The 26,393-nt window shown below is 36.2% G+C and overlaps 2 protein-coding genes and 1 long non-coding RNA gene across 3 annotated transcripts in view; all 3 read right to left on the bottom strand.

Moving 5' to 3' along the window:
• Positions 1-26,393, bottom strand: part of LOC140161326 (long-chain fatty acid transport protein 2-like) — a 442,693-nt gene that overhangs the window by 160,521 nt on the left and 255,779 nt on the right. The window lies entirely within an intron of this gene.
• LOC140160394 (uncharacterized) lies at positions 4,428-6,423 on the bottom strand. The gene is made up of 3 exons (XR_011859980.1): positions 6,213-6,423; positions 5,596-5,681; positions 4,428-4,922 (listed from the first exon to the last, which is right to left on the bottom strand). It is a non-coding gene; the product is annotated as an uncharacterized lncRNA (long non-coding RNA).
• On the bottom strand, positions 22,773-25,946 carry LOC140160226 (uncharacterized). The gene is made up of 3 exons (XM_072183503.1): positions 25,749-25,946; positions 25,100-25,307; positions 22,773-24,916 (listed from the first exon to the last, which is right to left on the bottom strand). Exons 1-3 carry the CDS (start codon positions 25,944-25,946, stop codon positions 22,773-22,775), a joined length of 2,550 nt encoding a protein of 849 aa, XP_072039604.1.

Raw genomic sequence — 26,393 nt, 5'->3', positions numbered from 1 at the left:
CTCCGATTGCGTGCTTTTAACACCAGAACGTGCATGTGTGGCAACGAATTTCCGCCAAGGTTGTAGTTTGAAGTAGGTAAGTAGACAAGTATCAGATATTTATTTTTGCAAGTTCAGAGAGTATTTCGTATTCACGAGGAAGGGCTACTAAACTCCTACATTCAATCAACACATGGTCTAACAGTACATTTAAATGAATTTGCAAAAGCTGCATCGAATCATTTATTTGAATATCCCATTATTATCAGAGCTCTGAGCTATCTTAGGAACGTATTGGCACCTCTCTAGCGAGAAGGATTAATTACACGGTAAGAAGAAACAAACAAAATTATTGTTTGCATGATTTGCATCAAATAAAAACACATAAGGGATTGCTTTTGATGTATATTAGAATATTAGTGGGAGTATACTGGATGTCTCGCCTTTCGCGACTTAAAGAAGGTATGTTCGGATAAAACCACAAACGTAATGCTTTTAGATATTTACATTTCTCTAAAAGGAAATGTCAAGCAACCGTCTTCAGACAAGAAACTGATGAAACTGAATTTACAGAACTGTATAAATATGAAGAATCATATTTCCCAGACAAAGCCAATAGGGTTAATATCGCGTTTCTTCCCACCTTACAGTGATAAAAGTTGACCATAGGGACATTGTCGAGTTGTACAAAGCCCCAAGAAATCAACATTCTGAAGGTCATCGCACGTCTACGGAGACGTTCGCAAGCATGCTAAAGCCTGGAAATGATGTAAGAAACCCAAGAAAAGATAGCATTGTTGATTGATAACATCAAGGCATTAATGGATTCTATATCATTTATTTATTCATTCACACTTAGCGTCGGATAAATACCCGTGAACTATTATTTAGTGATTCTACTCCTAGACGACTGCCGATATAAGAAGTTACAAGACGAAAATTAAAATAGTATCTTGGGGTGCGAGGAAAACATCCAAAACAATAAAAGACCAAGATGATAACCGACGAAAACAGAGAAGGAATCCAACTATTTAAAGGAAAATGAATTGATATCAGATGATAAGAATATATTTTTATGGCAATGAAACAAAAGCACAAAATAGCAAAATAAAAACTTGATATGTTGGATATAAAACCCTGGAAATAACGTAAAAGTTTAAACATACCAAATGCCAGAAACCACAGCGAGGGTATCAAGTATTATATGATCCCTCAAAGGCTTACTAATGCTTATAGCGAATCATATTTATCACATTCATGTGTTTAAAAATACATCAACTAACTGTATCCATTACTTCCAATAGACAATAGGTGGGTTAATATTTCATAAAGATATTGTCAGATTGTTTAATGATATACACAGTCGCACGGAGTGAGTTACTACTTGTATGTATTGAAATTGTATATAAATGTAGAATTACAGTTAAAACAAGTTCAGAACTATTCTTTTTGCAGACAAATCCTGAAAATTAGAAAGAAATGAGAAGAGGAGTAAAAGCATTTCATAAATAATCACATGTCGAGGGTTGACAAACAGAAGGCCTTAACTCACTTTTGGCCATTTTGAGATTTTGGTACCAAAATAATCTGTAATACCCACAGATTCTTAAAATCATAAAGTTAAGGCCTTCTGTTTGTCAACCCTCGATGTGTTTTAAATAACGTTTCGCTATGGAAATCGCAAACAGAGCGCCGAGAGATGGTTTGGGTGAAACTCATCATCAACATGATCAAAGCATCGAACTATAAGCTATACTAGCAATGCTCTGGAGATTCTTTGACTCCGGTAGCTGTGTAAGTATGAAGCGAGAGACAGCCCGACTGTCTTTGACGGCACACTTCGATTCCATATGACAGACATTTGAACAGAAAACAAAACAGAAGAGTTCTATTCCCCCTCAGTAGTATACTGTTATTAGATTATCGATGTTCCTGAAGCAACTGTTATATTACCGTATGTTATATTAAAGTAACAATAACTGTCTTCTTTCCTTTTCTTGCAAATATTTACATCACAATTTTGTTTCTTTTGTAATATTTGTAAAATAATTGTATGTTTATAATAAGTATTTTACCTGTAAATGTAATGTTTGTAATGTATATCCATTTTAACATGCTGAATCAAATCAAATCAAATCAAATCAAATCAAATCAAATCAAATCAAATTGTTTGTAGCTTTGAATGATTTTATGAAATTTTATTTTACCCATCGATATTTACCAAAATATCAAGTACTTGTATGCTATATATCGTCACCCCATAACCAAAATGCCGAAGTCAGTTTTTGAGGTTTGTGTATTTAGGTAATGTTCGTACGTTCACGTCATTAAAAGTAATCATATTTTGTTTTTATTTTGTAAGTGACTTGGTTTCAACGAGTAATGAGAAGTTAAGCCTATAGAGCTAAATCAGATAAGAGTAAAACTGTTCCAGTTCTATTTATAATTGACACTTCGCCGTTTCATCAAAATTATATGGCAAATGTTACGATATTGCATTCCCTCCAGACTGGAAGCTTTAAATTTCAGAGCTTAATATGGGCTAATACGTTACGTAAATGTATGAGAATGGTAACTAGGATAAGACCCAGAAGCGTGGTGCAGCCCAATTCAAATACTTCCTAATTTAAGAGAAACAAAGGAGAGTAAGAAAGCATGGAATTCCCTCAATACGTGTCCCGTGTTTATGCAAGCCAAAACTATGAAGCAAAGAACCAACAAGGTGAGGCAACCTCGTGAAAAAAAAACATAACTATTACATTTGACCTTGTTTTTTAAAGTGAGAGGGACGAAAGTAAAGGAGGTAGAATATCGAAAGGTGGAAGTGAGTGAGTAAAATGGAAACAGATAAAAAAGAGAGTGACGTACTCTTAAAAGAAAGACATAAACAAACGACGCAAGGTAAGTAAACAAGTACAAAAGTGAGAGTAACATTTAAAGAGAGAAGTGTAAAGAGCAATGCGAGAAGGAGAGCAAGACAAGCTAAAGGAAAACTATATCTATGCAACTTGTTAAACAGAGCCTACACACATAATCGAGTGCAAAGAGACGCACATGAAAGGGTATATAGGGTCTCTGAGAGATTTCACAAAAAAACTAAAACAAAACAAAACAAAACAAACCAGAAACAAAAACATTCATAACTGGACGCCATTATAACCCAAATGGGATACGTAATTACGTATTGCATCGATTAAGTTTTTGATATTCGACGTTTACGTCAGCGACATACATGTACGATAGCAGGGTACTGCGCTTGTTAACATCTTGTGGCATCCATTGAGGTTTATTAAATAATAATAATAATAATAATAATAATAATAATAATAATAATAATAATAATATAATAATAATAATAATAATAATAATAATAATAATAATAAATAATAATAAAACATACCATAGACGAGAAGTTGCCGAATAATTCCATTTTAGAGAATAAAATTGTTTGCACTCAATGCCTCATAGGTGTTAGACGTATTGTCATGTTACTGTAGTAAAAGTATATTCAGGATGCATAACCCATTTCCCTTGGAACGTTATTGGCGGCAATCAGGTATAGAATACATCAAGGTCTCCAGAATACAGAAGTATTCATTCTTTTCAGGCTCGTTATTTATGAAGACAATATTAGGTGTCAAGCGTGGTATTGTGATTGACAAAAATGAGGTGTAAGTAAGTTGTGTAGTAATGGTTGTACAACACTAGCTTGAATTAGCTAAGTAAACTAAGTATTAGAGAAGAGCTGTTTCTGCAAGTTCAAAGACTACTTCTCCATTCACCGTAGTACACAGCAAAAAAATAAAAGCTCAATATTGAGTAAAATATTACTCATCACGATAGTAAAAAGGGAGCTAGTCGAATTTTGAGTAATTTTTACTCAGCTTCGGTTGATTAATTGTTTACTCAGCACATGTTGATTAAACTTTACTCAATATTGAGTAGCTCCTTTTTACTCAAAGATGAGAGTAAAATTTACTCTTTCACTTGGAGTAATATTTGCTCAACTTTTGTTGAGTAAAATTTACTCAATATTGAGTAGCTCCCTTTTTTTACTCAAAGATGAGAGTAAATTTTACTCATTGACTATGGAGTAATATTTGCTCAACGTTTGTTGATTAAATTTTACCCAATATTGAGTAGCTCCTTTTTGCTCTGAAACAAGGAAACATTTACTCGTTTAACCTTGAGTAAAGGTTTACGCAAGTGTTGATAAAAACGATTACTCATTATTTGAGTAAAACTTAAGTGAAAATATTTGCAAAATGATGAATAGTAAAGTGTTACTCAACATTTTGAGCAACATGAAACGTATTTTACTCAACAAATATTAAGCAAAAAACACTTTCGAGTTGTATTGAGGCTCCATCTGCAGCTGGAACAAAGCAGTATTTTAAACTAAAAGAATGAAAAGAATACAAAATTAAATATAATATTCTGCATTTTTCCTGGTTTTATTTTCAAAATAGGTATCAAATAAATCACAATATAGCATGTCTATTGTCTCATTACCCAATGTGAGCAAACATAGAATAGAAGCCGGTCACCTCTCCCAAAACTTTTGATGTGAAAAAGTCATTTGAAAATTAATGTTATAGATGCTGAGTGTTTTAAATGGGACAGAAATTAAGTCTTCACTTCATTATGTTTTAACACTCAAGAATTGTCTAATGTTACCAGGTTCTTTAGTAGCTGATATAGTGTCCAGGAACTGCCAAATAGCAGTGATCAGCCTGTACTGGATATGCTAAGTCATTGTATGTGAAGGATTTGGTATATCTTGTCCACAAGTTCTACAACTTTCATCACTGTTGCGCATTGAAAAAGCTTGCCTATCCATTTATATAAAAACACAGTTCTGGATTCAACTTGCTTCACAAGTATATAAATGGCAGCGTGCGTCCAGTAAAGTTGGCGAGGAACCAGTCCAAAGCTGTGCCTTCCTGAAACATGTAAAATAAAAGAAAATGTAATAAAGGACATTAATTTCATGGATTGGGACTATTCAAGTGAAATAAAGCTGCCTTAAAATAGAAAATCCACCACCTTTTCATTGTATCAACCATAAATCAAAATTTGTTTGGTACTCGAAAGTGATGAAGCAGATAGAAGGTTTAAAACACAAATAACTAAATTTATGCATGTCTTATTTTTAAACTGTCTATAATTGGTCAGATGGTATATAACCAAAAATGAAAACTCTTGCTGAAATTCTTGAAATATTAAAGCAAATATGACATATTTACATGTAATTTACATTGTAATCACCCATTGCATTGGCATTTCTACTTTCATGCGATTTTGCAAATATTAAAAATATCTTTATAATTATTATATTATTATTCCTGTGATAGCGGGCAATGCTATTTTCAAGGGGACACAAACTTTAGGAGACAAGAATTTACAGAAATGGTAAACAAGATAATTATAAGATTCGCGGTTGATTATTCAAAGTTCACGATAGCCAACACCTGTCGGTGAGGATAAGGGGTTATATAGGGGGTTTTCCCCTTGGCATTTGAGGTTTCAAGAACTACACATTCAATGAACTACATGTATTCTGAGATGCACAAAGAAATTGGCAAGTTAAATGCAACATTATTGATAGAAATTTACCTGTTGACTGACGTTCGTGCATCTTTCTTCAATACCTTTCCTGGAAAGAGGTAGGGCAGCACAAAAATCCCAAAGTCACATCTGATCTGTAAGTAAAATATAGATCAATATTATAAATGCACTGAAAAAGAAAACTGCCTATGGAAAAAAATTTCAAGTGATATTTTGCAATGGTTTCACTCTCCTACTACATATAACTGAAAAAAAAGTTATGTGGCACGAGTCAACATCAGGATCAGGGACGTAGCAAGAGCTTTGGGGCATATGGACAAGGAGTAGTGTGAGGCCTTCTAAACATCTCCTTTATCAGCCCTGATCCCTATCCACTTCATTTTCGCTTTTGCTCGGGGCCCATGGACTTTGTCCACCCTATCCGCTTGCTACATGTACGCCCCTGGACCCCGGGCCTGGTCCACATCAGCGTATGTACTTCGAGGTTGCTCAGACTAGTTACGATCGCAAATACACAGCTAGCATGGTGAGCCGATGACAATTACTGATAAGCTTAACTAACTTAAAAACCTGTCTATATCCGGTTCAAATCATACAATAAGATTTCTAATTGTGTAACAGGTATATGGACATAAAGTTATGAATAATAGTAATGAAATTAGTACCTTCAAACATTGGTTGTACTGCTGACAAACTCCATTCCACCAGCAGACACTGCACCCGCATCCCGGCTCCACTTTTATACGCCATGATGACATGAATTTTAATACGTCGTCGAATTAAACTTACTCCGCGTGTTGAATTTACTACGCGATTTGAGTAAAATACAATGTGGCGATTAAAATATTTTACTTCTTTCCATTGACCATTTTTACTCTGGCAAAGAGTTGTGTCAAATATCGTCTTTTACTCGTTGATGAGTAAATAATTGGTCTATTTTTTAATCAACATACTTTAGTCGGTAGCACTTTACTCCTTATTTTTTGCTGTGTAGGCTTACTGAATTTCTCTATACGTAGAAACCGATTCTACCATTTGTAATTAAAATAACACACGGTGTAATGTAGTAGTATAGTGAAATGAATTGGCAAAGTACATAACTATTATAACTCTGTTTTTTCACACCATGCTCAAGATATCGAATAAAGATGCAATTCATCCTTGTCACCAGCTGTTAAAGAGGCCTCAAAGTTTGTCTTCATAATTCATATCTAAATATAGATACACAATCGTTTAGTCTTTGTGCTTTATTATATAAGAATATTTGCAATTGAGTAACAGCAGACACTGAATGCCTCTTGTTTCCGTGACTTGTAGAAGCTATATCCGAATAACACCACAAACGTAATGCTTTTTGATATTTACATTTTATCTAAAAGGAAATGTCAAGCATTATGTCTTCAGACAAAAAGTGATAAAACTGAATTGACAGAGATTGTATAAATATAAAGAATCATATTGCATAGACAAAGTCAATAGGGTTAATATCGCGTATATTCCGACCATGCGGAGATAAAATTTGACCACAGGGACATTGTCTATTTGTACAAAGCTCTAAGGAATCAACTTCCGAAGCTAATGGCACGAGATGTTGTGAAGCACATTCGAACTTAAAAAGAAGGAAATAAAGGTATAAAAGATAACAACGGTGAATGATAACATGATATAGCACGCCTAGGATGAATTGCAATGGCATAAATTGACCCAATCTCATTGATGTTTATTAACACCGTTTCCAAAAATGAGAGGAAAGTTGCACATCTTTGTTTTTGATTTATGGCCATGCTCATTATGTGAGAGCAGGTCTCTAATGGTAATATATAATAATACCGATATCAGAATTCAGAAATCATATGACGCAAACAAAATAGTATCAGGGGTGTGAGGAACTGAATATCCAAACAATAAACTATCAAGATATGTAGATAACAAAAATAGAGACGGAATGCAGAGCATTAAGAAAGAAAGAATTGATGTTAGATGATAAGAATATAATGTGGTCATGAATAAACGCACAAAATAGCGAAAAATTAATTGTAAAAGAAAAAAACAAAAACAAACAAAAAAACCACAAGTGTAACAAGTGTTATGTGCACCACCCAAGATTTACTAAGCCTTACTAAAATCATATTGATCACGTGTGTTTTTAAACGTTGCATCGACTAAATTGTATCAATTACTTCCACAGACGATAGGAAGGTTAATATTTCATGAAGGTCATCAGATTTATTATGATATAGACAGTCTCATATAATTATAACATGATTCAAATAAAAGTAGTGCTCAAGTCAAAACAAATTCAGAACGAAACTATATAACTATAAAAAATAGTGAAAAGAAAGGATAAGCCGAGCTACGACATCTGCTTCTTGATATTTGAATAACGTGTCGTTATGGAAATCGTAGAGCCGTGAGATGGTTGGGGGTGAATAATAATTTAGGTGTCAATATTGTGTTCTTTCCTTTTGTTTATTTCTCACCTCATACGTCAGCCTCTAGTATGGAATTGCGACATCCATTTCTTTATGGCAACCGTCGCTCAGAAGGCCCGTTACACAGAAGGCCCACTATACATTGAAAACCCCGTCAAATTCTGAATAGCGGGCTTGTTTTCATTTAAAATGATTCGCGAACTAGAAGATCCGCTAATCAGAAAACCCATTAATCAGAAATATTTTCTGCGTAGCGGGTATGAGTAGCAGGCCTTGTGATTAACGGGCCCTTTGCAGGGTAATGGTTATGGTTATGCTTATCGTTATGGTTAGGGGTTAGGAGTTAGGGTTAGGGGTTAGGGTTAGGCTTAGGCTTAGGCTTAGGGTTTACGGCTAGGGTTGGATACAGCCTGCTAGTCAGAAAAAATTCTGAGTAGCAGGACTTTAACATAAAATTCAACAAAAAATCCACTATTCAGAAAGTCCGTTATTTAGAAGGCCCGCTACACAGAACGTTTTGACTAGCAGGCCTTCTGAATAATGGGTTTTCTGACTGACGGGCTGCACCCGACTATTTCGCATATTGAACTAACGATATCGTGATTAAACTGAAACCTGAAAGACGAATGAAAGGTTTTCTTTATGGCTAGCTTTGGTATCAATACTTAGAGCTCTTGAGCAAATGAGACGACAGATGGTGGTAAAGATATATAACGTCCTTAGGCATCATAACAATAAAAAATTGCAACTTCATTAATTTATGTTTATATATGGGTGATTTGCCATTTAGTCAAATACTATTTCGCCTAATGCATATTTTGTCTACATCCATTTGGTCTAAGCCCACGAGGTACACTGAAAACCGAAATTGGAAAGCCCATGCCTATGGGTACCTCTATCTGGAAAAATGGAATCAGTGGGACGCTGATAGTGTTGGAGGAGCATATTGAATGTTATATTAAACAAAAACAAAAAGAACGGACCTATACTCTACCTCGTCCTCCTCTGATAGTTATCGTAATTTTAGTACAAAGAGGCATAGGGTTATTAAACGAACTGATTCGGAATCATCTCAGTGCATATTTTATATTTTTTTTTTTTTGTCATTATATTTTTATTGGAAAAAGCAAACATAAGAAGATATTTTATATTTATTGTGTAGCAACGAGTATTTTATATTTATTGTGTAGCAACGAGTATTGTAAAGTCAGCAAAGAAAAACCCAAAGAACTATATCGGATAAAAGTAAAATTGTGCTAGTTACATTAGCAATTGAATTAAAATTGGTGGAACTTTGAAACATCAAACCTGTTACCTCAAATGTGCTGATGTTACACTCCCCGCCGATTTAGAGCTTTAAATGTTCAGGAGCAATGCTATATGATACTATATGGGCCAATCATAAAGTTAATAAATGTATGAGTATGGTTTATAGGAAGACCCAAAAGCGTGCTAAGACAACCCAATTCAAATACCAGGTAATCTAAGGGAAAATGAAGGAAAGGGAGCATAAATAGGACTCACTCACTACTTGCGTGTTTGTGCAAGCCAAAATCAGCAAACTCGGAGAAGAAACCTTATAAGAAAAAGAAAAAAAGAGTGAAAAGGAGAGACTGTATGAAAAGGGGAGATATGAAATAAGGAGAAATTATTTAAGAGGGAGAGGGATGAAAAGAGCAAAGAAATTCAAAGAAGGAAAGTGCGTTCAGGAGAAATAAATAAAGGTATTGCAATAATGGCATGACAATTAAAAATAGAATAATATTAAGTTATGGTAAGACAAAATAATATTTAGCTAGAGTCATCCACCAAACTCTAACAGACACCACAGGTGACGCATTACATCTTTTTGATATTTACATTTTATCTAAAAGGAAATGTCAAGCATTATGTCTTCAGACAAAAAGTGATAAAACTGAATTGACAGAGATTGTATAAATATAAAGAATCATATTGCATAGACAAAGTCAATAGGGTTAATATCGCGTATATTCCGACCATGCGGAGATAAAATTTGACCACAGGGACATTGTCTATTTGTACAAAGCTCTAAGGAATCAACTTCCGAAGCTAATGGCACGAGATGTTGTGAAGCACATTCGAACTTAAAAAGAAGGAAATAAAGGTATAAAAGATAACAACGGTGAATGATAACATGATATAGCACGCCTAGGATGAATTGCAATGGCATAAATTGACCCAATCTCATTGATGTTTATTAACACCGTTTCCAAAAATGAGAGGAAAGTTGCACATCTTTGTTTTTGATTTATGGCCATGCTCATTATGTGAGAGCAGGTCTCTAATGGTAATATATAATAATACCGATATCAGAATTCAGAAATCATATGACGCAAACAAAATAGTATCAGGGGTGTGAGGAACTGAATATCCAAACAATAAACTATCAAGATATGTAGATAACAAAAATAGAGACGGAATGCAGAGCATTAAGAAAGAAAGAATTGATGTTAGATGATAAGAATATAATGTGGTCATGAATAAACGCACAAAATAGCGAAAAATTAATTGTAAAAGAAAAAAACAAAAACAAACAAAAAAACCACAAGTGTAACAAGTGTTATGTGCACCACCCAAGATTTACTAAGCCTTACTAAAATCATATTGATCACGTGTGTTTTTAAACGTTGCATCGACTAAATTGTATCAATTACTTCCACAGACGATAGGAAGGTTAATATTTCATGAAGGTCATCAGATTTATTATGATATAGACAGTCTCATATAATTATAACATGATTCAAATAAAAGTAGTGCTCAAGTCAAAACAAATTCAGAACGAAACTATATAACTATAAAAAATAGTGAAAAGAAAGGATAAGCCGAGCTACGACATCTGCTTCTTGATATTTGAATAACGTGTCGTTATGGAAATCGTAGAGCCGTGAGATGGTTGGGGGTGAATAATAATTTAGGTGTCAATATTGTGTTCTTTCCTTTTGTTTATTTCTCACCTCATACGTCAGCCTCTAGTATGGAATTGCGACATCCATTTCTTTATGGCAACCGTCGCTCAGAAGGCCCGTTACACAGAAGGCCCACTATACATTGAAAACCCCGTCAAATTCTGAATAGCGGGCTTGTTTTCATTTAAAATGATTCGCGAACTAGAAGATCCGCTAATCAGAAAACCCATTAATCAGAAATATTTTCTGCGTAGCGGGTATGAGTAGCAGGCCTTGTGATTAACGGGCCCTTTGCAGGGTAATGGTTATGGTTATGCTTATCGTTATGGTTAGGGGTTAGGAGTTAGGGTTAGGGGTTAGGGTTAGGCTTAGGCTTAGGCTTAGGGTTTACGGCTAGGGTTGGATACAGCCTGCTAGTCAGAAAAAATTCTGAGTAGCAGGACTTTAACATAAAATTCAACAAAAAATCCACTATTCAGAAAGTCCGTTATTTAGAAGGCCCGCTACACAGAACGTTTTGACTAGCAGGCCTTCTGAATAATGGGTTTTCTGACTGACGGGCTGCACCCGACTATTTCGCATATTGAACTAACGATATCGTGATTAAACTGAAACCTGAAAGACGAATGAAAGGTTTTCTTTATGGCTAGCTTTGGTATCAATACTTAGAGCTCTTGAGCAAATGAGACGACAGATGGTGGTAAAGATATATAACGTCCTTAGGCATCATAACAATAAAAAATTGCAACTTCATTAATTTATGTTTATATATGGGTGATTTGCCATTTAGTCAAATACTATTTCGCCTAATGCATATTTTGTCTACATCCATTTGGTCTAAGCCCACGAGGTACACTGAAAACCGAAATTGGAAAGCCCATGCCTATGGGTACCTCTATCTGGAAAAATGGAATCAGTGGGACGCTGATAGTGTTGGAGGAGCATATTGAATGTTATATTAAACAAAAACAAAAAGAACGGACCTATACTCTACCTCGTCCTCCTCTGATAGTTATCGTAATTTTAGTACAAAGAGGCATAGGGTTATTAAACGAACTGATTCGGAATCATCTCAGTGCATATTTTATATTTTTTTTTTTGTCATTATATTTTTTATTGGAAAAAGCAAACATAAGAAGATATTTTATATTTATTGTGTAGCAACGAGTATTTTATATTTATTGTGTAGCAACGAGTATTGTAAAGTCAGCAAAGAAAAACCCAAAGAACTATATCGGATAAAAGTAAAATTGTGCTAGTTACATTAGCAATTGAATTAAAATTGGTGGAACTTTGAAACATCAAACCTGTTACCTCAAATGTGCTGATGTTACACTCCCCGCCGATTTAGAGCTTTAAATGTTCAGGAGCAATGCTATATGATACTATATGGGCCAATCATAAAGTTAATAAATGTATGAGTATGGTTTATAGGAAGACCCAAAAGCGTGCTAAGACAACCCAATTCAAATACCAGGTAATCTAAGGGAAAATGAAGGAAAGGGAGCATAAATAGGACTCACTCACTACTTGCGTGTTTGTGCAAGCCAAAATCAGCAAACTCGGAGAAGAAACCTTATAAGAAAAAAAGAAAAAAAAAAGAGTGAAAAGGAGAGACTGTATGAAAAGGGGAGATATGAAATAAGGAGAAATTATTTAAGAGGGAGAGGGATGAAAAGAGCAAAGAAATTCAAAGAAGGAAAGTGCGTTCAGGAGAAATAAATAAAGGTATTGCAATAATGGCATGACAATTAAAAATAGAATAATATTAAGTTATGGTAAGACAAAATAATATTTAGCTAGAGTCATCCACCAAACTCTAACAGACACCACAGGTGACGCATTACATCTTTAACATTTAGCCTATAACATTTATCGGAAAACTTGCAAATATTGCATACTTCTAGTGATGAAGTTGTGATATAATACTAAGTCCAATGGGAGCAGAAGGAAATGAAGTGCTGTATTTGACAAGCATTGCACGTAGCAGATGAAATATGTTAGCTTTCCATGTCTAAGCTCACTAAAGTTAAACAGTCTGTATCGGTTTCAGTACTATTTACAACAGGGGAACTCAATTATTTTGGCTCATGTGCCGCCACAAATGCAGACAGTTGTCTGAAGTGAACATATATGAGACATATTTCTTTAGCTTCATTGTCTTTCAGTGTCTCCCAATTGGCACCTCGCATGAGGAAAAGTGTCACCGTAGGCATTTGACCATTTAAGGTCTAGGCTTATCTTATAATATTGTATATGTATTATTTACAGTGTAAAACATCTTGTCTTAAGTTTGTTTAAACATTATTAAAAAAGAAGTGACCAAAGTACAATATGTCATAACACACGATATGTCAAACTTAATTAAGTTTTCATAACAACTTAAATAGGATAACATTTAATGAAGTAATTATTGCAGTATTTGGGTATCATATGCTTATGTGTTATTTGATATGCGCCGTTTACATCTAGCAGCTTATTTTAGCGGTATTCCCCATGGCCCCACGTTTTTAAACATGCTATACCATGGATATGCACTAAGGTTTTTACTGAAAAGTACTAAATCAATAGTAATAATCATCAAACTTTAATGGCAGCTTTATCAAGGGACTCTTTAAAAACATTCAATTAATTTTTTTTTAAAGCACGATTAATATGTGACGAAGTTTCTCTAAATATGCGTTGAAATATTGTTTTATTATAATTACGTGACCTGCTACAACGCAATAAGCATGAAGTCGCAAGTTGTTTTAATACATAAGACATTTTTGAAAACGTGATGCAAAACATTTTAACAGAATGTTATTTAATTGTTGACAAAATATTTAGCAAAAATGTTTGATCAAATTATTTTACAATAAAGTTTTAAAAAGTCATTCATAATCTTTGTATAACCCAACATTTAAATGTTATTAAAACGTTGTGAATAAATGTTTTAAGAACATTTTTGTGTTTGCTGATATGGGATACAACTGGCTTGTACAAGTGCGCGGCAAACAAAGAACATTAACTCAGTGGCCAGGATGTCCCGAAACTGCCACCTTGCGCCTTTCGTTGTATAATAACATATAATAACTTTACACCACAGTTATGCTATTTTCGGCGGCATTCTAATAACAGGTATCACTTTGTCCCCATGCAACTTGCATTTCCCCTGCAAGTTTTTAAGTCCTACTCAAGATTAAGGTTAAATACAATCGATTTTCAAGGCTTGATTCCAGAGGGGCGTAAGTTAATAATGGAAACAGACATGCAGAAAAGAATGAACTCACGCGTACAATAGTATATCAATCTGAACTAGGGCCACGGACAAACCGCGGCTCGTGAGTCATCCCTATATATGTTGCATGGGGGCGGCCATGATAGGACCATATGGGCTGATTGGGGGGTGGTTGATTGTGGGCAGCCGTTTTCGGCAATTTTCCTTTGGATTTTCTAAATTTTCAATTTTTAAAATTATCCTGGATGATATCTGTCGTGAAATAAATCAATGCTTCTATAGGCTATAATACTAGGCCTATTTATACCCTGATTATGCAATATATAGGCCTACAACAATAACTACAACAACAATAACAAAACCAACAACCAATATTTTGTTAATCTAATTTGTAAAAATATATTCATAAGTCCGCGCCTATTAGACCAGTATAGCCAAAAAATTCCTGAATTATATAATGAAAAAAAAACGGGCAAAAACAATCAATCGCTGCAGTTAGAAAGAAAGAAAAAAAACAAAAAAAAGAAAAAAAAGGAGAAAAAATAAAATAAAATAAATGGAATGGACAACATAGGGACTCGAACACGTACCAAAGTTTTCTAGCTCAAAACTATAGTATTAGGCATATAAAGTCTAACGTGAGTCCGGCGCGCTATCCGATTGAGCCACCGGGAGACACATGAAATTGATTGATCTCAAACTGACTATTATGGAATAGTGCATAACAGGCTCTTATGATAAACAAGCTCATTACCGCTGTAAATGTCGGAGGTATCGATGGCGAAAAACTTGTTTTTTTTTGCAAAAGTAGCTTAAATTTGGAGTGAAATTCAAATGGTAAAGTAAGCGACAGACATTTGAGAAATAATGTAGGCAGTTAGAAATACAAAAAAGGAGAAAACAAACACTCGGCATGGTTTTATACGGAGCGAACATTTGAAAAAACTGCATGGAACGCGTTTTTGATCTTGTGAACATGGTGCGTAAAAATGATTTGAACGAAGGATTTCCCAAACGGATTCTAAAAATTTGTATAAACACACAAAAATAATGTAAAGATACATCCATGCACCAACATTTGACTCACTGCGATATTTGATTGCTTAGAAAACGAGGTTTTAGAGAACAACTTTATACGTCTTTTATACGTTTTTTATACGTTTCTTCGTGTAACCTTAACATTTGTCATGTTGTTTACTGATGAGTAATTGCCAAATAGTTTCAGCCTCCTTTCAGTGTTTTACGTATATAGCTGTAGTAATATTCAATATGCATAACCCATTGTCTTTGGAACGTAACTAGCGGCAATCAGGTTTAGAATATATCAAGGTCCCCACACTCAAAATAGTTCTTCCTTTCAGGGATGTCCATTTATGATGACAATATTTAAGGTGTCAAGTACGTTATGCAGAGAACTTAGTGTGACTTTCGATCACTCTCACTTACAATAGCAACTTTTACAGTATCACAGTCGTGACAAAAATGATGCTTACACTGGGATGCTTGTAAGACTAATTCCGCAGAATATTATTTGGATAAAGAAGACCATTAAAAGTATGACGCATCCGATGTGTGCGAATATAACATATTTTGAATCTTCCGAAAAATTTGAATACCGTTGAGAAATTTGCAGTGTAGATACTGACATTGTTTAGTTTTAAACTCGTATTTTACGAGTTGGTTTTCAAAGTCTTATTAATGCTGCGAAGGGGGGAGTTGTACCAACCCCCTTAAGGTTTTTCATCCGTCATAAAAATGTGCGTCTTTACGCCCAAACAACTGAAGCTAATCGTATATTCATCCTTTGCGCTCATTTTAGTGATAACATTTTTACCCCAGCATATGCATTAGTACCAAATATTACGGTATGATGTTTATAACTGAAAATAAAGCGGGGGGGGGTGCAACAACGCCTCCTTCGTAGTATATGGCTCAGTAGTTCTAGGGTTCAAGTTGTTAGAAGACCTAAATCATGTCAGACATGAAACTACTTATCCTATGTAAAGATGCAAAAGTTACACAGCTCTAGAAAATGGCAAAATCTCGCATGGGAGATATATGAATCATGTTCGTAAAAAGTACCGGTATCCGATAGTCATTTTTGCAAATTTTTTCATTCACCGTTTGCCGTTGGAGGCATATTTTAATATGCCTCCAACGGCAAAAATGTCAGTATATAAAACCTATGGTTTAGTGATAACAGTGCATAAATGGATCCGCGATACCTTAAGGATGTCTTGGCACCCCTCTAACAAGTGGTGACAAGGATTGATTACATATTCATTTGATTTCTTCAGAATGCAAAGGAGAAAAAAAATAACATACGATTCATAAGGGGTTGTGTTTGATTACATTAGAGTATTAGCAATAGTAACAGCAGATACTGAATGTATCATGTTTCCGTGACTTGTTATGTTCGGATAAAACCACAAAAGTAATGTTTTATATCCTTACTTATATTTTTCTTCAAGGAAATGTCAAGGAAATGTTTTCAGACAGCAAAGTGATAAAGCAGGATTTACAGAATTACATAAATAGGAAGAATCACATTTCCTAGACAGTCAATATGGTTAATATACGTTTCGTCCACCATACAGTGATAAAACTAAACCATAGGGACATTGCCAATTTGTACAAAGCCCCAAGGAATCACCATCTGAAGGTCATCGCACGTCTGCAGAGATGTTTTAAAATTTGAATACGATGGAATAAAGGTATAAAGATAGTAATGGTGAGTGATAACATATGTGACTGTACACGACGAATGAGCCGTAAATTCCTCCCCGGTCAATTTTGTTTTATTTCGTGTTTAGAAAATATATATCAGAAGCTTTAAAATGGTATATCATTTGACTTCAAACGATATCCAGAAGCGGGGTTATGGTTTGTTGAACTATGCTCCTTCAACAAAATTGTAGCTTTTTTCGTTTCTACATGTGTCTCTTTTTCCACATTGCTGGTAATCACCTAGGTGTCATTATCATTGAGGTATAGGACTTTTTATTTTTTCGGAGAAGAGCAGGTAGGGTAACTACTTGATTATATTTCTACATGTTCATACTACATACTCTGAAAATTTTAGAAAATTTGCACGAGGCCGTTTTTTTTAAATCACATTTTTGTTCCTAAAATGGTGGTTATAGCGCCCTCAACGGGCACTCTCTCCATAGGGCTACATGTAAAGACCAGTTATAGACAAATGGCCCTAAAATAAAACGGCCTCGTTCATTTTTCCTCAAATTTTGCATATGATGTAGATTTAACATCTGGAATGTAATGCAAGTGGTGTCGTTGCTGCTCTTCTAAATTCATTTTTAAAATGTCCGCCCCAGACCAGATGGTGAATAAATATCAAACAGTCATACTTGGCGGTCATTTCAAATCATCCCCAAGTCAACGAGGTTCAGGAATGTCTTCTCATTGTTAATTGTTGGTTATACATACCTAGACAAAATACAATGTTTTGTAACACACCACTTGAACAGGCTTTAGCCAAAGCAAACAAAGACCAGAGCTATTAAAAACTCTATAGGCATCTAAGGAAGAAGCTTATTATCCTCTTCAACAATAGCATTATTGATTGGTTTAAAATAAGCCTTCTTGTCGCGCCAACTTCAGGTACAGATGAATACGACCTTCATGCACATTTTACACTGTAACTCAGAATACCATTTAGGACATTTACGGCTCATTCGTGCTGTACGGTCACATATACAGCCTGTCTTGTGCAAGTAAAAAGCGCCCTCTTTGGCCATTAGAAAATGCAATTGTGACAACTTCAAGGGCGTAGTCTGTCTTAGCTTTCACATGTCATTTATTCTGTTAAATTTGCCTGTTTTAATCTCGAGATATGTTTAGTTAACAACTAAACGGTTACGCTACTGCTGCTTGGCCACATTCAGATATGATTATTTAATTGCAACCACACTGTGAAGCTGGTTTGGGAATTTGAATGGTTCCTAGAAATTCACCGAGTTCTCGAGTTTCATCTTCTTTATTCTTAGCATAGGTATCACTACTTGGAGCTCTTGATGAAATAAGGCGATAGATTACGATAATGATCGTTGTTTACTACTTATAGCAATGACTCTAGGCCAAAACAAAAGTGTTTGTTTGCCCAGACACGACCGACCCAAAAAATTAAAAAAACATGAAACACTTTTTTTTAAAACAATGATATAAAAATAAAGAAAATTATGTTTTTATCCTATAAAAGTGCCAAATGACATTTGAAAGTTAATATTCCTGGCAATAACAGATTTCATTTCTCCCATATATCCCTCACCAACAATATTTTACCATGAATCAACATCAACATAGAGAACCAAGAATGACAAGCATGGTCTGGGATTTTTTACTCCAGCCCGTCACCCTTGCAACAAGCATGCATTTATACTGAAATTATAATGAATCTTTATCAAGATTTTGTTGCCAAAGAGATTAAACTTTATATGGTAAGGTTGAAATATATTCATACACTCCAAAGCAGCAAATCAGAAAAGAGGTTAGGAAAGTACGAAGAGTGCATTGATTGTGTACAATGTGCACTCTGCGTACTACGCGCAGTGCTTTTGCACGCGTTCGCGTCGTGTAGGATTTATTCATTTTTCGGGCGGGTTGATGCATTTATATTTGGTCTAATTTTCCTACATTTTTAGTAATATTTGATTGATAAAGGTTCTTTTTCAGATCCAATTAAAATGATACTACTCACTCAGAAATATTTCAATTCCTTTCAGGAATCTTGTTCACTCTGGTATTGGTGTTTCTAGATGTGATTTTTGTGAGCAACATGTTCTGCGATGGCTGATTTATGAATTTCTGAGGCGGATGCTTTTCTTTGAGATCTAGTTAAGCTCTTTGCGCTTACTTTTTCACTTTCTGATTTGTGTTCTGCTAGTCTCGTCTCAAACAAGCGGCCTGTTTCACCGATGTAGGTTTTAGGGCAATTCTGGCAGGGTATCTCGTAGATAATTACAGCCGATTGTAATGGGTCGCGCTTGTCTTTGGGATGGACTAACATGTTACGTATAGTGCGATGAGGTTTCATGCTGGTTGAAAAGCCATGTTTCTTAAAATTAATACTCTAGAAATCCTCTCAGCGAGACCCTCCACGTATGGAATGACCACAAGACCTTTGCTCCTCTCCTTGCTGTCTTTGGGGGGCTTTTTCTTGGGTTTAGGATGTTCTTTATCCGCTTTGACTTTGTTGATGGACCACTCAGGATAACCACATCTCGCGAGGGCTTGTTTTATGTGGGACTCATCCTTTGCCTGATCTTCTTGTTGCCGAGTATTTATGACCAGGTCATAAATACTCGGTAACAAGAAAGTTTGGTGACGTCATCAAAACCAGACAAGAGTGTTGCCGGTTCTAAAAACATCTAGAAACACCAGTACCAGAGTGAACAAGATTCCTGAAAGGAAATGAAATATTTCTGAGTGAGTAGTATCATTTTAATTGGATCTGAAAAAGAACCTTTATCAATCAAATGAACTATGAACGATCCTGATGAATCTGTTTCAAGATTTTTAGTGATAGTTTGTTATAAAAACAGCAAAAATCACTTATTATGTATGAAGTAGGTTATTACTTGTTGCTCAAGAAATTAGACAAAATAATGCGCTTGCGCTGATGTTGATGAGTCTATAATACATTAGACGCATCAACAGCGCGCATGCATTATTTTTGTCTAATTTCTCTCCCAACAAGTAAAACACGTTCATTAATTAACCTGTAATTAAAGTTGACACAAGTACAAAATGTAAGGCTGAATGTCGTATATTTTCTCTTACCCCACTTGCTGCAACACGTGTACAGATCTGAAAAAAAAACCGACCTACCGACCCATCCTTTTCTACCCCATGTCTGAGCAAACAAACACTTTGTTTTGGCCAGCAGTCGTCAGACATCATTACTGACCAAAAATATCGCACTAAACTCGACTGAACGTTCCTAGCAGATACACGAGAGAGAGAGAGAGAGGAAATAGATACTTACATTCTTGTAAGATTTCCCGATGACTCTCAACTGTAGTATACACGTACTTTCACAATGAATACTGTCAGTTTATGCTTGTTCTACCATTTGCCCTGGCAAAACAACCAGTTTGGCAGAATGCACTGACTGGATTCAATTTTATTGGAGCACGTCAAATTTAAGATAAGAAATGCCAATAAATGAGATACCTTTACGAAATAAAGAGGCGTGGTCTGATTTTTAATGTTTTGTTTTCTATGATGACTCCAATTAAAACAATTAGTTTTCTAAATTTTGAGTTGCATTGCTGCAGCGCTTTTGATGTGAGAAGTACACTCCTGTAAACAATACCCAATAGGATTAGAATACACACATTTCCAGTGTGGTAAACCTAAATCACAGGTGTTTGTTCACGCCATTTAAACGACGCATATCTCGTGCATAAATTTCACTGGTATAATGAAAAAATGTTAGCTTTCTTTTGATACTAATATCTCAGTTTTCATAAATAAAAATGGGGGATAAAGCTATTGATCGGGTTACGGACCTATAATTACCTTGTTCGTGAGAGGATGGAAGTCGGTTTGGACATTGCTATTCATAATAGAAAGTAAAATAATTGGAATTCACATCACGTTTAGGTACTTGATAGGGCAAACGTGCGTATAGCCATTTGAAGAAGACACAAGAGTACACTACACCTTGTGCGACAGTCGACCCATAAGGCCAAAAAAAAAAAAATTGTTGTGTTGCCCTCAACCGTCCGGTCCTAAATCCTGAAAAATCAGGGTCGCAATTTTTTTTTTTTTTTTTTTTGGAATGATGATTTTTACAGATTTGTTCAAAAAATCAATGTTTTTCACTTAAAATTAATATTATATTGAAAGACTAGTCTTTAATTGATGTCTAACAGGTATCCAGAAGTCAAAATTGACAAATGTCCCTAATTGAAGAAGCATTATTTAATATTTGAGGGGATTTTTAAAATCTGAAGGTTAAAAAAAAAAAAAAAAAAAAAAGAAATCCGACCGCCCGACCCAACTTTCCCATTTTTCCACTTGAGGGCAACACAACAATATTTTTTTTTTTGGCCTAATGCATTACGATACACAAGCAATATATAACAAATACCGACCATTAACCACGATATAGCTTCTTAGACATCTTAGGTGCTTGACCCGATTTATAGTTTATTCCCGCTGACTTTACCCTATCAAAATCATGTTAACAGACCTTGTATTATAGCTTCTTAACTCTAACTCTTAAAACTTTTATTAGAATTATAAGCCAAGTGCAACATTTTGTGCATCATATTGCACCAGCAGTTCTCTAGGTTTTGCGGCTGTTCTATTTATTTATATACTTTTTCATTTATTGTATTCATATTTGTCCAGGGTAGTCCAATTCAGGTTAGTGCTGGTCTAACATGAACCCCACTACAAATTTACAAATTTTTAAAACAACAATGAACCCCATGATTAACAATATTTTATCATTCTTTACTAAGTAGGATTTAGAAAAAAAAATAATAATAATAAAATAAATGTAGATATTTATAAAGCGCTTTATGCCGTAAACAGCCTCAAAGCGCACATTTATTCCGCCGTCATCAGAATATGTCGGAACCACGTTTGCTGCCTACAAATATAATTGGCGCAGGGTTCATCAGTACAACGACTGTGACTACCCCTAACAGCTTCCCATTGCACCTGGGTGGGGTGAGGCAAGCGAGGCAAAGCGCCTTGCCCAAGGGCGCAACACGGTGGTGGAACGGGGACCCGAACCCACGCACGTCGAGCAAGCTCTCAGATTATGAGTTCAAGGACGTAACCACTGAGCCACCGTGTCCTTAAAAACCCAATATGTTCAAATATTATGGTTTTATCTCACACTACTGAGAAAAGTACATACACACACCCTCCTTCCACATATCGCGAATCTAGCGATAAAATAAGCCATTGGTTGTTTCTGGGGTATTTCTTATCACTCCATTCTTGGGGTATAAAAAACGTACGACCAATATTTTGTGGGAAACGTTATTTCACACAGACCCCCTTACCTCCCTTGATGTACCTCTAAAATAGAATTTCTGAAGGTTTCAGACGTTATGGGGTCCTATAAGCTATTTCTTCTATGATTTATACCCCACAAAGAAAAGAAAATTGCACCCCACAAGATATTGCTGTAACATACAAGAATGCTCGCCCAGTAGCACATATCGTCGGTCGCAACACATAGTGTCGTACGTGAAGGACAAAATGCGTTTCCGAGCAAAACGTTTTTGAAGGATATGCTACTAGTAACGGAGTCAATACTCCTCGCAGTGGCCCGATCCCATTTGAAATTAAGGTTCACATTACTCTAAACCTATACGCCGCTATGTGAAACGGAAAATTTGGAAAATCGCTCTACGCCACTATGTGTTGCGACCGACGATATACTAAGATATTATTAGAGATGTTCCGAACGCCGTGATCGTAATCCCGTCTATCTATTCAAAATCCTTTATTTAGCCAGCTTTGATGATGTACATTGAATCAGTGACGTACCGTATAAGGCCCTGTATCCATAGGCTACAACAACAACAAGCAGCTTTTATATAGCGCCGTAACATGAGCAAAACACGACCTCGGCGCTTTACAGAAAAATATCTTAAACTACACATCTTACATTAAATAAACAAAGCAGCATGAAACATGGGGGAAGAAATTAGTCCGGGATAAATGAGTTTTTGTTTGGCTCTTGAAAGAAGCAACTGTGATAGAGTTTCTGATGACATTTGGTAAAGTGTTCCATAACATTGGGGCAGCATGTGTGAAAGCGCGATCCCCTTGAGTAGTGAAAGTTCTGTTGACAACAAGGCGAGGTTGGTCTTGCCCGGAACGCAGGTTGACAGACGGAATGTAAATGTGAAGGAGTTCAGTGAGGTAAATGGGGGCTTGATTTTGCAGGCACTTGTAAGCAAGCAGAAGGGTCTTAAAGATGATTCGCTGCTTGACTGGCAACCAGTGCAGCTCTTGAATCAGAGGAGAAGTGTTCTCACGTCTGCTTGCCCGGAAAATGAGACGTGCAGAGCGGTTCTGGATCTTTTGAAGCTTCTGTATGTCTTTGGCTGTGATGTTAATAAGCAGAGAGTTGCAGTAGTCCAATCTGGATGTTATTAGCGCTCGGACTGCTTGCTCGCAAGTGTCTTTGTCAATGAAACGACGGATCCTGTTGATATTGCGGAGATGATAGTTAGTGGAGCTAGATATGGAAGCAACCTGAGCAGTCATTGACATGTCAGACTCAAACTTGACACCGAGGTTCTTAATGACAGTTGAAGGGATGATGGTGGTATTATCCAAATTCAAAGTGACAGTAGAAAGGTCTTCCAGGTTGTGTTTTGAAGCTAACACCATGAACTCTGTTTTACTTTCGTTTAGCTGCAGCTTGTTAGTGCTCATCCATGTCTTAAGTTCTGCAATACAAGCCTGGAGCTTAAAAGCTGCAACAGCAGCATCACCCGGAATTTTAGGGTCAAATTCAATATAAAGTTGCACATCATCCGCGTAAAGGTGGTAATTGATGTTATAACGGCGGATGATTGCTCCCATTGGATAAGTGTACATTGTAAAAATTCCCGGGCTGATGCAAGACCCCTGTGGAAGTCCATAAAGCAGAGGAAGGCTTTCAGACATGGCTCCTGACACACAAACTTGGTGATCTCTTTTGGTGAGATAGGAGGCAAGCCATGCCTGCGCTGTTTCAGTAATGCCATAAACGCTGGTTAGACTGTTGATAAGAGTAGGGTAGTCCACCGTGTCGAAAGCCGCGCTTAGGTCCAGGAGGACCAGGAAGACGGCATGCTTTCTGTCGATGGCATTCAGAATATCGCTCCTTACTCTGAGTAGGGCTGTTTCAGTACTGTGCGATGGTTTATATCCTGACTGAAATGGTTCTTCTAAGTCATTAATAGCAAGATGAGATCTGATCTGAGGAAGGACTACTTTCTCCATGATCTTTGAAAAGACCTTTATATTGCTAACAGGTCTGTAACTTTTAAGTTCGTTAGAGTCCATGCTTGGTTTCTTGATTATAGGTGTCACAATGGCTGATTTTAAGTTCATTGGAAAACTTCCCAGAACAAGGGACCTGTTTATAATGCTCGTAAGTGGAGCGATAAGCGTGTCAGTAACTGATTTTAGCAACCAAGTAGGGAAAACATCCAAAGTGCATTGTTTATTGGGAAGATTCATGATGATCTTTGATACTTCCTCTTCAGAAACTTGGTTGAAAGTGCACAATCTTGGGTTTTCATCCGGAAATAATCTTTCACTAGCGGTTGTGTCAGTTTCGAGACCATCAAGCCTATCACGAATCAGAGCAATTTTGTTTTTGAAGAAAATTGCAAAATCATTGCTCAGCTGACTCAAAGACTCACAGGCAGGGAGGATCTTACAGCCATTGTTCAACAGAGTATTGAGTGTCTGAAACACTTGCTTCGTATCTGCTGTGTCAAGTTCTTTCTTATAATAAGCAGATTTTGCATTATTAATCAACTTTGTGACAATCTTGCTTTGTTCGCGGTAAAGTTCATAGTTGCGGTCATTTGGGTTTTTGTGCCATTTACGCTCTAGTGGACGCCGTTTCTGACGAGCTTTGTGAATGTTATCGTTGTACCAAGGGTATCTTGGACGAATGGTTCTGCTTCTTTCTGTGATTGGTGCGTGTTTGTCAATAACGATTGTCAGAGATTCCTCAAAATCTTTGCAGGCAATATGAATGTCACTGTTAACAGCGAAGTTGTTAAGTTCAGATTCCAAATCCGCTTTAAAATTGACAAGGTCGATGGTTTAATATTTCCTCACAGAAGACGTTATTTTGGGGGGTTTCGGCTTCTCCAAATTTAGCTTGCAATGCACAACAAAGTGATCAGAATGCAAACTTCTATGAACATTAAGGTGCTCAATGATGTCATCTGTAGGCCTGGAAATAATCAGGTCAAGAATACCCTCCTTGATGTGAGTTGGCTCATTGACATGTTGCTCAAAGCCAACAGTTGATAGAGTTTTCAGAAATGCCTTAACCTCCGGTTTCTCTGGTTTTTCCATGTGAAGATTAAAGTCTCCAACAAACATGATCTTACTGGCTGACATACTCACATCCGTTATAAACGAGTCAATTTCATCTAGATAGTCGGGCGTTTTCAGCTTGTTTACCTTTGAAGGAGGAGGACGGTAAATAACAACGAACATGATGTGATTTGACTTATCACAGATAAATGCGTGTTCAAATGTCTTAGTGGTAAATGTACTAGGCTTAATTTGATATTGGAGAATTGATTTGAATACCACTCCTATGCCACCGTACATTTCCGAGTTCTGCCGAGGGATGTGAAGATAGGTGAAACCGGGTGGTGTGAGTTCACCAATTACGACAGGATCATTCTGGCGGAGCCATGTTTCAGTTAAGAAAAGTACATCAACATTTCTATCAAGCAAGAAGTCGGCAATTTCAGTGGTTTTATTTCGCACCGACTGCGCGTTCCACTAATGTATGTCAAGGTGATGAGGGGAATGTTTGGGAATTTGAGTTCAATTATTAAGGTTGTTTTGTAGCTGCTTGTGGCCTTTCTGGATGGGGCTGGGCCTACAAGTTACATGCACAGGTATTTGTCTATACTTAAGTTTTCTAGAGCCAGCTCTGATGCCACGATGGGTTGGAGGTTTCACACTTGGTGATCTAATTCCAAGCTGTATTATGTTCTGCCAGACACCATTAGGTAATCTTTCACAAGTGTTTGGCCTTAACTGCAACAACTGTGACTGGCTGTAAGAGTAATTCTCATTCAGACTCATGATGGTGCAGTCAAGTGATGAGTGAAGTGGGATTGAGTCAAGAATCAATATAATCCAAATCACTGTGAGGATAGCTGTCAATGAAACTACATTGTAGAGCCAGGGTATTGCCCTGTAGTGTAGAACTGTGGTAGTTTGTTTAGCCATGATATATGAAGTCTAATCCATATAGAAAATCACAAAAATTGCAGAAAATGGTGAAATCCTATCAAAGTTATGCTTTTCTGAGTGACCACCAAGATCACAATCCAATAAGTTATCCAACAGTAATAAATATGCTGCACAAATCCTCCTTAATCATTACAAAATTGCCGGAAAACCAAGAGCAAAATTTCTTGTGTGGCTGCCTGTTAGGCGCACGTGGCGACAAATCTGTTCCCTTGTGGCGTGTGCCCTTGTTCCGTGTTCACTTGTTCCCATGTGATGTGACATGCCACACAGACAACG

The sequence above is a fragment of the Amphiura filiformis genome, chromosome 9, assembly GCF_039555335.1.
Source record: "Amphiura filiformis chromosome 9, Afil_fr2py, whole genome shotgun sequence".
Classification (NCBI taxonomy): domain Eukaryota; kingdom Metazoa; phylum Echinodermata; class Ophiuroidea; order Amphilepidida; family Amphiuridae; genus Amphiura; species Amphiura filiformis.
The sequence above is the reverse complement of the archived record's forward strand: the minus strand, read 5'-3'. Positions and strand labels throughout refer to the sequence as shown.